This window comes from Solea solea, chromosome 1 (assembly GCF_958295425.1).
Source record: "Solea solea chromosome 1, fSolSol10.1, whole genome shotgun sequence".
Taxonomy (NCBI): Eukaryota; Metazoa; Chordata; class Actinopteri; order Pleuronectiformes; family Soleidae; genus Solea; species Solea solea.
In genome coordinates, this window is record NC_081134.1 from 19,645,734 (window position 1) to 19,662,434 (window position 16,701).

The 16,701-nt window shown below is 41.9% G+C and overlaps 1 protein-coding gene and 1 long non-coding RNA gene across 4 annotated transcripts; one reads left to right on the plus strand and one right to left on the minus strand.

The window, feature by feature from the left end:
• Positions 1-1,056: 1,056 nt before the first annotated feature.
• LOC131465407 (myosin-7-like) lies at positions 1,057-13,638 on the minus strand. Of its 2 annotated transcripts, none has more exons than XM_058638069.1 (39): positions 13,605-13,638; positions 13,329-13,385; positions 12,873-13,080; positions 11,612-11,755; positions 10,419-10,575; positions 10,299-10,326; positions 10,095-10,200; positions 9,891-9,983; positions 9,722-9,785; positions 9,528-9,626; positions 9,329-9,432; positions 8,890-9,028; positions 8,693-8,811; positions 8,415-8,564; positions 8,155-8,325; positions 7,769-8,078; positions 7,613-7,689; positions 7,313-7,518; positions 7,108-7,231; positions 6,897-7,033; positions 6,564-6,819; positions 6,242-6,484; positions 5,989-6,165; positions 5,752-5,897; positions 5,577-5,667; positions 5,111-5,500; positions 4,870-4,996; positions 4,680-4,798; positions 4,401-4,597; positions 4,145-4,328; positions 3,828-3,993; positions 3,585-3,709; positions 3,156-3,464; positions 2,852-3,055; positions 2,470-2,766; positions 2,277-2,381; positions 1,660-1,755; positions 1,423-1,557; positions 1,057-1,200 (listed from the first exon to the last, which is right to left on the minus strand). In XM_058638069.1, exons 3-39 carry the CDS (start codon positions 13,071-13,073, stop codon positions 1,180-1,182), a joined length of 5,817 nt encoding a protein of 1,938 aa, XP_058494052.1. In that variant the 5' UTR covers positions 13,074-13,080; positions 13,329-13,385; positions 13,605-13,638; the 3' UTR covers positions 1,057-1,179. The 2 variants fall into 2 exon arrangements, with proteins under 2 accessions (XP_058494052.1, XP_058494042.1); XM_058638059.1 differs by having other exon boundaries at positions 1,060-1,203.
• On the plus strand, positions 7,388-15,629 carry LOC131465433 (uncharacterized). Of its 2 annotated transcripts, XR_009241314.1 has the most exons (4): positions 7,388-7,476; positions 12,896-13,028; positions 14,916-14,957; positions 15,466-15,629. It is a non-coding gene; the product is annotated as an uncharacterized LOC131465433 (long non-coding RNA). The 2 variants fall into 2 exon arrangements; XR_009241313.1 differs by lacking the exons at positions 14,916-14,957; positions 15,466-15,629 and adding an exon at positions 14,052-14,172.
• The last annotated feature ends 1,072 nt before the right edge of the window (positions 15,630-16,701 follow it).

Sequence of the window (16,701 nt, forward strand, 5' to 3'; positions counted from 1 at the left end):
TCTGTTTCACAAACAATTGCCCTTAACTCCACAAACAAAACCACAGACATATGACACACCATGTTTAAGGTGATCTAATTATAGAGTCAGAGAGTTGCTGCATATTTTTGATGCAAGCCTGCAATCAGATGGGCTGTTAATGAAGCTGATAATCCTCTGCATACGCCGTGCGCTATGGTGCGTTAAGCACCGGTATGAATGTACGGCCATTAGCTCACAGATACCTGCTTGTCCACTTAGAGGGTTAACGACATGACATGTAATAAGAGAAGAGACGGGACATCCTGAACTTTATAAACACAAACGGAGAGTGTGAGGCCTCCCTCTCCTCCCTCTGCCTTCCTTAAATACTTATCCATACACAATCCTTCAGCAGCACCAGTGACAGAGACAGAGACCGGCACGATGGTAAGCTCAGTTAGCTTCATGCTTCTGAACCACTGCTTGTACTGAGAGGCGTGAAACATGAACATAATCTTCATTTCCTGCTTGATTTCTACTTATATTTGATAACTTATTTCCTAAAAAAGTTCAGAAAGCCTTTGGAGGAGCAGGCAGACTTGGACATGGATTGACTGACCAGCTGTAAGTGATTATACGTGGGATTATGATGGGTCTGAGTATGAGCAGTGGTTTGTTGTTGACCTTGAGGCCCAGGCTCTTGGGCTGTCTGTGACTCTATTTTAAGCACGAGAGATTTGTTTTATCTTGCTCTGTTCGAGTCACCACGTCACCTCGACTTTACAGCTTTGAAGCCCTTTGACACCACACGTCATGGATCATCTATGTTCCTCTGTCAAGGCCTAACTCGGCTCCTCCTGCTCTTTAATCTCCACTCAGACGCATGGCTTACTTTGTATTTTTATTCAGTTCATTGAATTCACTTTTTATGGCAACTAGGAATAAGACACTGATTGTTAAGTTAAGTTAAGTTAAGTTATGGTAGCAGCAATTGTTCCTTTAAGGCTGGATTTGTTGTAATATTTAAAACTGAATATTCTAAATTCAATATTTTCCACACAAGGTTCAAGGAAGTTAATCATTTTCAAAAAGAAAAAGGAAGAATACTTGTTGTGCAGCAGCTTGTTGCATCTTTATTAAGCACTACAGGTGGTGAATATTAGTTGAGGGGATCTACGGTACACAGCAGGGCAAAGTATCTCTGAGGGCTCCAGAGCTTCACTCTTCATCAAAGCCTTTCTGCTGCAGCCATGACAGTTGGAAAGAAAGAAGAGGAACAGCTGTTAGGTCACTAGATTAGTATTGATTTAGCTTTCATAAAATGACAAGTATACACCGGAGCACTGCAATTGGCCCCACACAATTGAGCTATAGAGCAGCATGAGTCAAATGTAGCCAACAGAGGGCAGCATGTGCCAGGGTCAGTTGCTGTGCACCTGCTACAGAATGCATGCTTCAAACCTTGGAGCCCACGTCACGGCTCTTGGCACGCAGCTTGTTGACCTGAGTCTCTGCGATGTCGGCTCGCTCTTCAGCCTCGTCCAGCTCGTGCTGAAGCTTGCGGAACTTGGTGAGGTGAACGTTAGCCTGTTCCTCCTGTTGTTGCCGTTAAATTGAACAAACACATGTAATGAGTTTGATTGAATTAATCCTCGACAAAACAATGGGAAGACGAAGACGCAGCAGAAAGACACTCACAGCCTCCTCAGAAGATCTCTTGTATGATTTAACTTTCAGCTGCAGCTTGTCAACCAGATCTTGGAGGCGGGCGATATTCTTCCGGTCCTCCTCATTCTATGGGAAAAGGAACATTTGCTTTCTTTTCATTTATCCACGTATTGAGGTTGATAAAGCCAGAGAAGTCTAAATTGTCTAAATTGTAGACCTAAGTGTAAAATTGTAGACATTGAGTTCTTAAGGCATAATGGCCTTCAATGTATAGTGTGTGACACCTGTTGAAGTGGTTCTTATTGGGTTTTCTAGCCAAAAAAGGTGAACTAACTTTTACTAGTTACTAAAAATGTACCTAGCCTCTACCAAGAGCCTGGATTCATGAGAGGAGAGCTGCAATTAACAGGTGTGGCTGTTAAGTCTACTCAATTAGGTGCTGCATCAGAGCAAGCAGGGTACATTCCAGATGTAGGCAGTTAGGAACAAGGCAAGTCTCCTCACTCTCAGCTTAAGGAAGTTGCCATTTTTTAATTTATCATATACCAGTAAAAATGCAGTGGCAGCTACCGAGATCTTATACTTCTCAAGTGAGCAAGACAGTACTCTCACACTTTTAGACCCATAGTGTGTACATGCTACAGTACCTGATAGGTCAGTTCCTTGATGCGGCGCTCATATTTACGAACACCTTTCACAGCTTCACTGCTTTTTTTCTGCTCCATTTCCAGTTCATTTTCCAGGTCCTTCACCTGATCACAAACAAGAATATTTAGGTAAAAATGTTTTATTATTTTGCTACACTTGCAACATCACAGCAAATGAAACAGAAATACTCACCCTGGCCTCCAACTTTTGCACCTGCTTCTTGCCTCCCTTTAGGGCAATCTGCTCTGCTTCGTCCAGACGGTGCTGCAGGTCTTTGATGGTTTGTTCCATGTTCTTCTTCATACGCTCCAGGTGAGCACTGGTGTCCTGCTCTTTCTTCAGCTCCTCTGCCATCATGGCAGCATCAGTGATGGCCTTCTTGGCCTTCTCTTCAGCGTTTCTGCACTCCTGCACAGCGTCTTCTACTTCTGTCTGAAGCTGGGAAGTATCAGCCTCCAGCTTCTTCTTCTGATTTATCAGGCTGGTGTTCTAATGTTACATAAAAATGTATACATTTTAGAGGAAAACATAGATTTTAAAAGAAGTGAAAAGGTAGTTGGTCACTGCATTTTACCTGTGAGTGCAGTAGCTGCACCCTCTCACTGACATCCAGCAGCTCTTGCTCAGCAAGTTTGCGGCTTCTCTCAGCTTGCTCCAGAGCACCCCTCAGTTCTTCTAGTTCAGCCTGAAGAAGCGTGTTGCGTCTCTCAACAATGGCCATGTTTTCCTTCATGTCTTCACTGGCGCGCAGAGCGTCATCAAGCTGGAGCTGAGCATCCTGTAAGGTTTTCAACACCAAATGGTTATAAGAAAATGCCGTGAAAAAAAAGAAAAAATGACAGCAAAAATCTGAGTTTAAATCTCATCCTTTGACTTACCTTCAAATGTGCATGAACATATTTAAGTTGTTTCTGGGCCTCAGCTGCCTGCCTGTTGGCCTGGCTGAGCTGGATCTCCATCTCATTGAGGTCTCCCTCCATCTTCTTCTTGATACGCAGGGCCTCGTTCCTGCTGCGACACTCGGCCTCGAGAGAGCTCTGCAGGGTGTCGATGGTCCTCTGCAGGTTCCTCTTGCTCTGTTCCATCTCCTCGTCTTTCTCAGACAGTTTGCGCTCAATATCGGCTTTAATTTGATTGAACTCAAGTTGAGCTCTCAGAATCTTTCCCTCCTCGTGCTCAAGAGAACACTAAAATAGAAATCAGGCAATTTATATCATTTCAAAACTGTGCTTGTACTGTACACTCATATAAAGTGCTCGGTGAGTGTAAACATGTCAATAACTAACTGTGGATTTTAGGTTTCTTACCTCTGCTTCCTCAAGGGCACATTGAATCTCACTTTTTTCCTGGTCCAGCTGCTTACGAACCTTCTCCAACTCGTGAATAGTTTTTCCTCCCTCACCGAGTTGCTCAGTGATATCAGAAATTTCCTCTGTTTATGAGAATAATTGCGTTTCATTGGCTTTTTTTCCCTCGACAAACTGCAAATACAGATTGTACAGATTGCTTGCAATCTGTACAATCTCAATCTCAATTAATTGATACTTTACCTTGAAGGTTCTTGTTCTCTCTCTTCATGGTCTCCAGTTGTTCCAGAGCTTCTTCATAGGAGTTCTTCAGTTTGAAGAGCTCTGTGCTCAGAGACCTGGCTTCTTTTTGAGAGCTCTCCAGTTCACACTGAGACTCCTCATATTTCTGCTTCCACTCAGACAGGATCTAGACATAGAGATATACATAAAGATTTGAGATGTCAAGTTCTGTCATCACAAATGTGAAAGCAGATGTGAAAACACTTCAAAATACAGATTTCCATCATTTGTGTTGAGGATATTTTTATGATAAATGGAAAGAAAAAAAAAACCCATACCTTGTCAAAGTTCCTTTGCTTCTTGTCCAGAGCAGCAGCAGTAGCATTAGACCTCTCTACATCCACCATGAGATCTTCAATCTCATTCTGCAGTCGGTGTTTGGTCTTCTCCAGAGAGGAACATTTAGCATTCACTGCTTCAACAGCTTCCTCAGCATCCTGCAGACGCTGAGCCAGCTTTTTTCTAGAGTCCAACAGAATCCAGTCAACATTATATACTCTTAAACTGAGCCAAAGTACAATGTATTTTACTCACTTGGCCTCCTCCAGCTCCTCGGTCCTCTGGATGGCATCAGTTTCATACTTTGTTCTCCACTGAGCCACCTCAGAGTTGGCCTTGGACATGCCACGCTGCAGTTCACCCTTGGCCTCCTGCTCCTCCTCATACTGCTCTCTGAGAAGGTCACAGTCATGGCGAGCAGACTGCACTGCATGTGCTAATGCATTCTTGGCCTATAAATTAATAACAAATGAATTCCTCATGTACATTTACTCCATAAATAAACCATAAGGTTGTAATAAGTTCCTTTGCTACCTTGACTTCTTCCTCCAGTTGTCTTTTAAGGTCTTCAGCTTGCTGATTGTAGGAATTCTTTCCCCTTGTGAGCTGAGAGACAAGAGATTCCTTCTCCTCCATCCGTCTCGATAGCTCATCTAGACAAGCAAATGTTTCACTCTTACATTACTCTACATACAAGACGTTTTTGTTTTTGCATAATACTCACCATTCTCAGCTTGAAGCTTGGCTTTTTGGGTGGTGACGTCGTTGAGGGACCTCTGATATTCATCACACTTGCTTCTGTAATCGTTCATTTGATCCTCCAGCGTTCTGCAGGTCTTCTCCAAGATAGTCTTCAAAATAAATATATAAATTGTTTACTACAATTCAGTCCCAGTTAGACCAGATTTAAAGTATTATATTACCAGTGTATAAATTTGCTTTCAGCATTTTCAAGCACACATTACCTTTGACTTCACAATATGTTCCATATTGGAGACAACATCGTCCAGCTCCAGTCTGAGCTCACTCTTTTCCTTCTCCAGTTTCTGCTTGACTCTCTGCAGGTTGTCTATCTGCTCTCCCAGGTCAGCGACGCTGTCAGCTTGTTTCTTCCTGAGTGTGGCAGCAGTGGCTTCATGCTGCAGAGTGGCCTCTTCAAGGTCTCTGCGGAGTTTCTGGAACTCAGCCTCCCTCTTCTTGTTCATCTCAATCTGGGCAGAGGTTGCTCCTCCAGCCTCCTCCAACCTCTCACTGATCTCCTCCAGCTCTCGGGCCAAGTCTGCTCTCTGCTTCTCTACCTTGGCTCGGGCAGCTCGCTCTGCCTCGAGCTCTTCCTCCAGCTCTTCGACGCGGGCCTGATGTCACAACATGTTAAAGTGTAGCAATATTTGGAAACATAGTTTGCACTTCATTGAAATCATTTCACTTTACCTGCAGCTCCTTCAACTTTTTCTGGAGTTGAGCGATTATGGCCTGCTCATCTTCAAGTTTGCCATTCAGCTGACTGATTTCAAAGTCTTTCCTGCAAAATGTTGTTAGTTTATGATATTGGCTGATACTAAATAACCATAAAAGCGACAAATATAAAATAATAATTAAATATTACTTCTTCATTCGCTCTTCCAGCTGCTGCTTGTCATTTTCTAGATCCATTATAGTCTCCTGGGTCAGCTTCAGGTCTCCCTCAAGCTTTCTTTTGGCCCTTTCAAGGTCCATTCGAATCTTCTTCTCTTGCTCCAGAGACCCTTCAAGCTTAAAGTGATATAAAAAAAAAAAAAATGTGAGTTGTTGTTAACCATGAATACTTCATCTATTATAAGTGAGATATGCCATACGTTCATACATCATCCACTTGCTGTTCCAGCTTGACTTTGGCCTTGGTCAGAGTGTTGACTTTGTCTTCTTCACTCTGCAGATCATCCAGCGTTTGCTGGTGAGCCTCCTGTAAGGCTTTCTTCTCCTTGGTTAACTTGGCAATGATTTCATCCAGAGCTGCCATCTCCTCGACCAGGTTCTTCACCTGTGAACCATTAAAAGAAGCATTAATGGATGCCCCATTAATTATGTGTCACATATGTTTTAGTTTGTTGTCATACCTTGTTCTCAGTGGCATGCTTCTCTTTTTCCACTTTAGCCAGAGTTAACTCTAAGTCATCAATGTCTTTCTTTAACTCAGAGCACTCATCCTCCAGCTTCCTCTTCTTAGCAGTTAGCTCAGCATTCATCTCCTCCTCATCATCCAGCCTTTCAGTCAACTCTTTGGCTTTGTCTTCCAGCTGGATTTTGTTTTTAATCAGCCCCTCACATCGTTCCTCTGCATCACAGAGATTATCTTGCTCCTGTCAGACATTTAGTCTCATTAGCATGTCCTGGAAGAACATGTTTAAAAGGAGAGCGTTATGATCATTATTTTCTTACTGCTTGAACTTGTAATTGCAGGTCATTCTTCTCTTGGAGAAGAGAAACCATTTTCTCCTCTAGTTCCTTTCTTCGGGCTTCAGATTTTGCATAAGCCTCTTTCAGCTTCAGGAATTCCTCCTTCATGTTGGCCATCTCCTTCTCTGCCTCAGCTGATCTCAGGAGAGGTTTAATCTTGAAGAACAGCTTCATCCAGGGCCAATTCTTGACCCCCATGAAGGAACGGACATTCCACTGGATCACCAGCAAAGCATCTCTGTTTTCAGTGAAATGAAAGGCTTGAGTAGAATTCATAAGTCACAAAATCAGTGACTAATGTATAATGTCTGTTACCTGCGTTCCACTATCTTCTGATACTCAATACGAGACAAAAGACCACGAGACCTGGCTTGAATGCCAGTGATGATTTTAGAGAGACGTTCGTCTCTCATTTCCTCAAGCAGACCCAGCAATCCAGCCTTAAAGAACACCTAAAGAGAGAAGTGTGTTTTGTTCAAGTGTCACTTTCAGTCACCTTTTCCCAAATCAGAACTCCAGACAGTACCTTGGTGTGTCCGAACTTGTACTGATTATGATCTATATCCAGAGACCCGAGGAGTTTCTCGGCTCCCTTCCGGCTGTCAATGAACTGACCCTCAGGGATGGCAGCGGGATTCAGGATGCGATACCTGGAGAATCAAAAAGAACATCATGAAGCATCATCTCATAAATCTTTCAGTATCTGTGGAGTCGTGCAGTATGTGTAATACCTCTGCTTGAAATCTCCATAGAGGATCCTGTTGGGGAAACCTTTCCTGCAGATCCTGATGCCCTCCAGCACACCATTACAGCGCAGCTGGTGCATCACCAGGGGATTCTCCATGGCCCCAGGAGTCTTGGTCTCGTTGGGGATGATGCAGCGCACAAAGTGAGGGTGAGTAGACCTCAAGTTGGTCATCAGCTTATTCAAGTTTTCCTTTAATAATGTAGCACATATATTTACATGTCCTGGTGCGCTTGTATACAAAATACCTTATAATAGAGGAGTGAAAACAGTGAATGCACAATACCCTGTGAAGAGCAGACACTGTCTGAAAGGACGATCCCTTCTTTTTTTTTTCTTTTTTAACTTCAGTACCTTCACCCACTGTTCAGGGAGAAACATTCTTTTTAACTTATAAGCTAAACAAAAAATGTTTTCTCCAAATAAGTAATTCACACCATACCTGAATCAGCTCCAGCATAATTTGCAAAGAGTATAGACAACAGCTTTAAAGTAGACTTCTGATACAGGGCTACAACAGTCTCATTCAGAGGGTCTTTGTTCTTCACCAGCCAGTTGTTGATATTGTAATCAACAGTTCCAGCATAGTGCATCAGGGCAAAGTGGGCCTCTGGTTTCCCTTTGACAATTCTGGGCTTTTGGAAGTTGGCAGATTTCCCCAGATGGTTGTCATACAGCTTAGCTTTAAAGGTGGCATCAGAGGCTTTGGGGAACATGCACTCCTCTTCAAGGATGGACATGATACCCATGGGCTGAAGAGACGAAGTATGAATTAGTTTGGAAAACAAATTATTTGATTCTTGTGTTTTTCGAGTAGTCGTCTCTCACCTTCTCAATGAGGTCAATACAAGCCTGCAAATCCATACCAAAATCAATGAAAGTCCATTCAATGCCCTCTTTCTTGTACTCTTCCTGCTCCAGCACAAACATGTGGTGGTTGAAAAACTGTTGCAGTTTTTCATTGGTGAAGTTGATGCACAGCTGCTCAAAGGTGTTGAACTGTAATGAAATAGTCCCCAGTGTGAGGTTTGATCATTTGTCCTTAAACCAAACATAACACATATTTTTGGGGGGGTTTTGGAGCTCACTTCAAAGATTTCAAACCCAGCGATGTCCAGTACACCAATGAAGTACTGGCGAGGCTGTCTGGTCTCCAGTGACTGGTTGATTCTGATGACCATCCACATGAACATCCTTTCATAAACAGCTTTGGACAGAGCTCCAACAGCATAGTTCACCTTTAGCACAGGAAATATAGAAAAACCCAAATACACTAAACAATACACTTTGCAACTGAATTGACGTAGAGAGAGTTTGTCCCTTGCTATTGGTTCGGTTTTTGGGGATGAATTCCATTGTTTCTCACCTGGGCGACATTCTGTCCCTTGGTGACCCACTCATTTCCTACTTTGACTCTTGGGTGACAGAGACATTTGATGAGGTCGGCAGAGTTCAGGCCCATCAGATACGCTGATTTGTCAGCATCTTAAGAAAGGACAGGAGTGCAGTGAAACTGTAAGTTGGTTCCTGAGTCGATATGACACACGAAAAGCCCTCTCTTACCCTCAGTGCCGTCAGCTTCGGCCTGCTCCTCTCTCGCCCTCTGCTTGAACTTCATGTTGCCATAATGCATGATGGCACCAGTCAGCTTGTACACAGAGTTCTTCTCCTCTTGAGTGAAGCCCAACACATCAAAGGCACTCTGCAGAGGCACACACATTAACTTTTTTGTTAAGTGCTACAAATGGGGGTCTTCTCCACTCACCAGAGAGAAATTAAACACGCTTTCACCACTATTGCAACTCTGTCACAATAAACTCGTAAAATAATATTCTACACATTTGTACATGAAAATACTTTTGGGTAGTATGTACAATTTCTTCCACTAAATCCTCCTAAACTTAACATACTGGACCATAAACAGAGCAGACTTTAGCCATTGTGATTAGATCGTGGGTTGAATGGACAAGTTAAAAAAGAAAAAATAGATTTCAAGACTGACGTCTGTTGCCATCAGTTCCTCTGCGTCATCAATGGAGGCCACTTGCGTTTCCCCCTGAGAGATGAAGGCGTAGTCGTAGGGATTAAGTGTGATCAACAGCATCTCTGGGTGACAAAGAGAGAGGGTGAGCAAAGGTCAGACAGACGAACAACACAGCTACAGTGCAAAAACCTTTACTATTCATGTGAAAATGTCTCACCGAGAATCTCCGGCTTCTTGTTGGACAAAATCTGGTAGAAAATGTGGTAATCTCTCTCAGCCTTGAGCTGGAAAGTCACGCGGGATTTCTCCAGAAGGTCTGACAATTGACAAAGACAAGAGATAATAATAAATAAATATGAATATTTTTTGTTTAAGTAGTCTAACTAATTGTGAGAATGTGTTGTTCCTTACAAGTTTCAATATCAGCAGAGGCCAACTTTCCCCTGGCATCAAAGTGAATTCGGATGAATTTACCCTGAAAGGATACAGTTTGCACTCATAATGATCTCATGGTATCTGCTAATGCTACTTACTGTTTTTTCAACAACATCTGAATCACAGTATAGTAAAAGGCACTCACAAATCTAGAGGAGTTGTCATTCCTGATGGTCTTGGCATTGCCAAAGGCCTCCAGAGCTGGGTTAGCCTGGATGATTTGATCCTCCAGGGTTCCCTGACAGGGAGGAACATCATGTACATTCAGTCAGCAATCTCTTTCCATTTCAGTTAAAGGGGCACAAGATTTTGAGGTGCTACCTCTCTGACATCCGTGCTCAGCATTTACCTTGTCTTTGGCATTGGGATCCTTTTTAATGCCTCCAGCTGCAATGCTTGCAAAATACTGGATGACTCGCTTTGTGTTGACAGTCTTTCCTGCACCGGATTCTCCACTGCAATTGCAGAAAGTTTTATGATCAGGACATTGGTTAAAAAGTTTACTGTTATTTCTGGGCACACAATATATTTTTTTTAAAGTATATTTACATACGTGATGAGAATTGACTGGTTTTCGCGGTCTACGAAAGCAGTGCAGAGTAACAATTTTGTTAGTGTCAAGTTTGAGGAGGAATTATTTGTACTGATATGAACACGTCATATCAGTCTGTACCTGCCAGCATGTACTGGTAGGCGTTGTCAGAGATGGAGAAGATGTGAGGAGGAGCTTCAGTCCTCTTCTTTCCTCTGTAGGCAATGACCACCTCTTGGTTGTAGACTGGCAGCGACTTGTAGGGGTTGACGGTCACACAGAAGAGGCCAGAGTAGGTCTATGGAAAACAAAACAGTAATTTCAGTAATTTTTGTATTATTATGGCACCAGATTGTTGCCATTTCTACGTTAAATATTTTTAAGGAATTAATAGTCTTTTAATCACGTTTAAATTTCACTCAGTTTATAAAGATAGCAAACCATTATGATAGTGACACGAGCAAATGTGGGCATAATGAAACAACTATGCCTCAAAGCGCTTGGGAGGGTCCTTTGTGCCATCTAGAGCTGCAGCTAATGATTATATTCATAATCAATTAATCTGTCAAGTATTTTCTCGATTAATCAAGTAATCGTTTGGTCCATACCTTAGAAAGCGTAGAAAAATATTGATCAGTGTTTGTCAAACCTGGAAATGATGATGTTCTCCAATGTCTTGTTTTGTCCACAAATGAAAATGATTCAGTTTTAATGATTTCTTTGTTATACGGAGCAAAGAAACCAGAAAATATTTACATTTAAGAAGTTGAAACGATCAGAAATCTTGTTTTATTAATGAAAAAACCCTCAAACCGATAAATCAATTATCAAAATAGTTGACAATTCATTTGGTAATCGATTAATAATCAGTTACTCGAGTAATCGTTTCAGCCCTAGTGCCATCTGCCATCAAGCAAACAATGTCTCCCTCATACTGTTTTTTGCATACTGTATAGTATGCCTTTTTTTTCGTTTTAAATTGTCTTTATTTTATCTTAAAATTTCCATTCTTATTGCTTCTAAATCTTGCGCTGATGTATCAATGTGAATTTCCCTCGTGGGGGGATCAATAAAGGTACATCTTATCCTATCTTATCTTATCTTGCAGCTATATATGTAACACCTAATATACTGTAAATTTGAACGGGTAAACAAATAACTGTTCGGTAAATGACACAGAAATCTCCAAAAAAATATTTGTTTGACAGGCCACACGGTTGGTGTAGTGACACCCAAAAATATCTCCCACAACCCATCTGTGGGTCCAGACCCAGTGTTTGGGAATAAAAATAGCCCTCAGTAAAGTTTCCTGTCCACTGACTCGATCTACTCACATAGATCATCCATGCTGCATAACGTTCTTTGAGGTTAAACAGCACAGCCGGCTCGTGGAGGAAGGTCAGCATGGCCATGTCCTCGATCTTGTCGAACTTTGGCGGATTCTGTTGCAGAATATCAGTGTCTTTGACCGTCACGGTCTGAGGAGAGTCAAAGCAGTTTGCCCAGATTAAACATGGACACTGTCAAGGGTTGTTGTTATGGCGGAGAAAGCAAACACTCTGGAGGGAGACCCTGTTATTGTCGCCGCTGCCAGTGCAGCAGCATACACCTCATGCCACACATTGCGAATGCGAGATGTCACGATGCCTCACTTCATCATCACTCAGCTGCTCGGTGATGAGGCGTTGGGAGACACTTTAAATTGCAGCTTCACTCAAGGTCCCCAATTTAACAAATATTCACACTCACTTAGAGGAAGACAGTTTAAATCACACACAGATTTACACTAAGATTCACACCTGCTTGCAGACAAGGACTAACAAGCAAAGGCAGAGCTAATGTGTTCCTTGTGCTGCTCCGACTGCTTATCACCAGCGACAATGTTATTTGTCTGGCACTGGTTACTGTTGCACTGCTGAGAGAGTGAAGGCAGCAGAATGGTTGCTGTACTTAAGTACAAAATTCACATATCAGTACTTTATTATCATATTTCTAGCAACTTTTACTCCACTACAATTCCTACGGGAGCTGCTTTACACTACAGTTTTGCCATGCACACGCTGCAACATGGGGTTAAGTGGATTGCTCAAGGACACATATAGTTGACTAGCAGAGCCAGGAATTGAACCCATACCACTGAGCCACCATGGCACATTCCTAACTCCTCACTTTTTCATTACTTTTGATACTTAAGTACAGTAAATGTCCATACTTTAAGACTTTTACTTGAGTAATATTATAAAAAAAGTGACTTCAAGTCATTTTCTGGTAACATACTTGTACTTTTACTCAAGTAAAGTACCTTTAATATACAGTACAGTACAACCACATGTGTCTGTGTGTGAGCTGCATAACTGTGAAAGTAAACGACAGATTGTGATGATATATTCTGGGAGTGAAGATCTTGGCTCAGAGAATTAATGATTAGACTTTGGTGGTGTGATCCAGAGACGGATTTGGATTCAGGATTCTTAGGGAGAGTGCACTGATACCGTGGGAAAACTGAGTACAGGTTACCTAGTTAATTATTTCACACATATATTTTGGTAATCTGACAAACATGAAGCCACAATGGTAAAAGATGCAATCACTGACCTTCCCACGCTGTGTCTCCACAGTGACCTTGTCTCCATCTCGGCTGGTGATGGTCGCCTTCACAAACTCCTCCACTTGATCTGGGACAAAACATTCCTTCTTGATGTCGAAGGTACGCGTGGATGCCTCCATGCGCTCCCTGTCCGACTTCCTCAGGTAAGAGGCAGCTGGCCCAAACACAGCCATCTCTGCATCGCCCATGGCTGCACTGCATGTAAAAATACAGTCATCAGTCAGCAGAGATGATCTCATACTTCTGTATTATGATGCTGTCCAGCTTCTAGTTTAAAGAAATACTAGATAATAGTATTATAATAATATAATAGATAGATAATAGAATAATAGATTTTCCTTTTCAGTACCTATGAGTTTAAACTATAAACTATTTTTGGAGATAAGCAGTGATCTTTTAGGATTTGAAAAGCTGAGAAAACACTGAAATTGGAGACTATATACCTGTGGGTTCAACTCAGACAAGAGGTGAGCTCAGGTTTCAGAGGATAAATCTGTGATCTAGGAGCAGAGGGACAAAGAGAAAGACAGGTAAGACATTGTGAGGTTGGAGTTAAATACGTTAGAGGAACATCTGTCTCACCCTGACCCTAACCTGGTAAAGACAAATGTCAGAATACATCATCATTATTCAAATTGTTCATCTCCATCTTAAGGCAGGTTTAATGTCAGAAAACAGCATCTCTGAATACAAGAAAACAATTATCTGTGCAGACTTACAGAGACCAGGTGAAGAGGAAGCAGCTTCTAGACCTGCAGTGAAGGCAGGGATCAAATATATAACCCCTGATAACCCTGCCTTACAAGGCCAAGGGCACCACCCTGACCTGATCACTAATACACACACAACACACACACACACCAACAGGTACACAACTTCCACACATACCCCCCCCCCCCACACACACACACACACACACACACACACACACACACACACATGGTGGTAATCGCCATCACTTTCATCTCTTATGACAGGGCTCTTCGTGGCTCTCATGATGTCTGGCTGCCCTCCCTGCTTGTTTGTGTCCCCTCACGTCGAAATAATGTGATTTTTCGGGAGACGAGCCAGGAAATTTCTGCCACATATTTTGCCCGTGATTCACCCAAGCATGAGCTCCTCTATCTCTAATTCTACTAAACTGTTTTTTTTTTCTTTTCTGCCAGCTCACGCGCTAAATTCCTTTACCAAGTGAGGAGCGGTCATGGACAGAAACCAGATTCTGTTTATTGCCCATGAGGAGGGACAAAGGGGGGGCATGGCACAGCAATAAAGCCTTTTTTTTTTAATCCCTGTTTATTCATTGTAAATTGCTGCCCTTTAATGCCACAATATGTGATATGTGTGCTAAGGTGACCACTGTTGTTAGGGTAAGAAATGTATTTTGCCATAAAGTAGCAAGTTAGTAAATAAAAAACTTTAAGTTTAAAGAATATAGTCTCCAAAAAAACAATAAATGTGTAACAAGATCAAATCTGACTACAGAAGGTATCACACATCCAGCTCCTGGCACTGACTCCTGTTTCATGTCATTTATTATCAATCATTTGTATTTTCTCTCCTCCTCCAAATGTTATTTGTGGCCCTTCGTCACCTCATCTACAAAGCTGTTTACTGGACCTTCATTTCTCTCCTCGCATTTTTCCACTACTGCATTTCATGTTGTTCCAATAGAACTTATTGTCCTTATTTCACTTAATGTTTTTCTCCTTGGACCCTTTAAGCAATTTCCCCCCCCCCCCAGGGATCAATAAGTGATTGTGACTTAATTACATTTATCCTCCCCAAATACATACAAAATTGGGTTAAATTGTTTATATTCTGACGGCAATCATTGACCTAAAGTAGAGGGGCTCCTACAAGAGGGGCCTAACCCCCACTTGGGGCTTCCAAACCTCCACAGAAGGGTCACAAAGCCATTTTTATTTCAAGTGTGTTATAATTTTTTTTACATGTAATCTATAGAGGACTCAGCATGTACTTCATTTTTGTAAGCGTAAACAACAGAAGGGTTTCCATCTGATTTACAGATTACCAGGGAGAAGCAGTGGTGTGGTCTACGTGCCATGCAGGTATATATGCCGTATACCCACGTAAAAATGTGCATTGATACGTATTAAGACGGTTCTTTTTACAGCACCTGTGTTTGAGCTATTTGTTTTTGCAAATCAAAGTTGAAGACGTTGATATTTTAAAAAATGATTTAAAAGTAAATAAAATTCATCATGCGTGCTCTGTTTTTGTGGGTAATTGTGTGCTGCACTTGGAACCTCGCCAAAGCAGGTACCAAAAAAAGCACCAGGTATCACAACTAATGGAAAAGCAAACGGGTATAGAGTCGAGTCGTAATGTGCCACAACTGTATAATGTAAAGAGAAGGGATGTCAATGCTGTCAAGCTTTAACTCTCCTCTAATATAAAACATATAAGTAATACTATTTTTTCGGGTAAAAAAGTGTCTTTAGTGATTGAAATGAATACAATGTCACACGGGACTGACATTTTGATTACCACAGAGACTTTTCAGCCTTTGACCAATAACCTGCTTGTGTTGAGCACATTTCTCTCATCCTCTCACAGTCTGCGGACCCTCTGAGGACACGTGGATGCAGAACGAATGACCCGGCCCGTCCTCTCTCTCTGTGATGAACAGGTGTTGCATTCCTGCTCTTGTTTGCGCGCCATCCTGCTTTCAAAGTCAATGTGTCTTGCAATGTTTTAACGTGAAGTAATGGTCAAATAATGGTCAAATATAATATAAAATAAAATATAAAAAAAGTAATTACTAATAGGATGTTGTTTCTATGTTAGGTGGTAAACAGCTGCATCCGTCACATGTCACTGGACCAATTTGCTGGTCTATTTAAAGGCCTTCACCTACTATAGTCATGCTCTGTTTGTAAGCAATTGGAAGGTCTATATCAGTATTTTTTTATATAATTTAGTTCCCACAGAGTGTTATTTGAAATGTCCTCTATTTATAAAGATACAATTATGCTTCACTCAGATGTCAAACTGCCGCTTGAGGCAAAGATGTTCACTACTCTGACTCTGATGTGATCATGTTGACGGAAAGGTGTTACAGTCTCTAAGTGCAACACGTCTCTCGTAATGACAGCAGGGTTAAGTTGGACGATAAGTTATGTGTCCACCGGTGCTTTAGGTCCGTTGTATACACTATAGGCTGGTCAAGCTACACATGTTCGGCATCTCGTCAGCAACCACTGCTGATACTTCAGTGACAGCTCCTGCATGTGGCTCTATGAGCTGATGAGACACATCTTAAAACAGCTGAAATCAAATACTGACTGACGGAAATTTCAATTTGCCTTTCAAGATTGCTGCTCAGCTGCTTCAAACATAAACAGTTGAGGACAATGATGGTCTGCAGACAGCTACATTCATCTTAGTCTTCTGAATGTTAAACTATTGAAAAGCCACCAGGGGGCGACTCCACTGATGCCAAAAAAAGTTGCTGTGGAAAGACAAAGGGCTACAAACCTTTGGAGCAGCTACTTTAAACAATAACACTGGAGAACAGCACCCATCCACAGACTGCTACATCCTTCTTTGGCCCCATTCAGACCTGCTCCTGACAATACTTGATGGAATATAAGAAGAGAATGTAGTGTTATGTAGGTAAAAAGCAAGTTGGAAAGACTTAAAACAAAGGGATGCAACCCTGTGGTAACTGGAGAGGATCATAGCCTCAGTATATGAGGCACCTGCTCCACCAGGTTAGCTACCGCGGGAACCTCAAACCCAATATTTACTGCAAGGTAAATGGTTGACAAAATCCAGATTGTTGTCCACTAT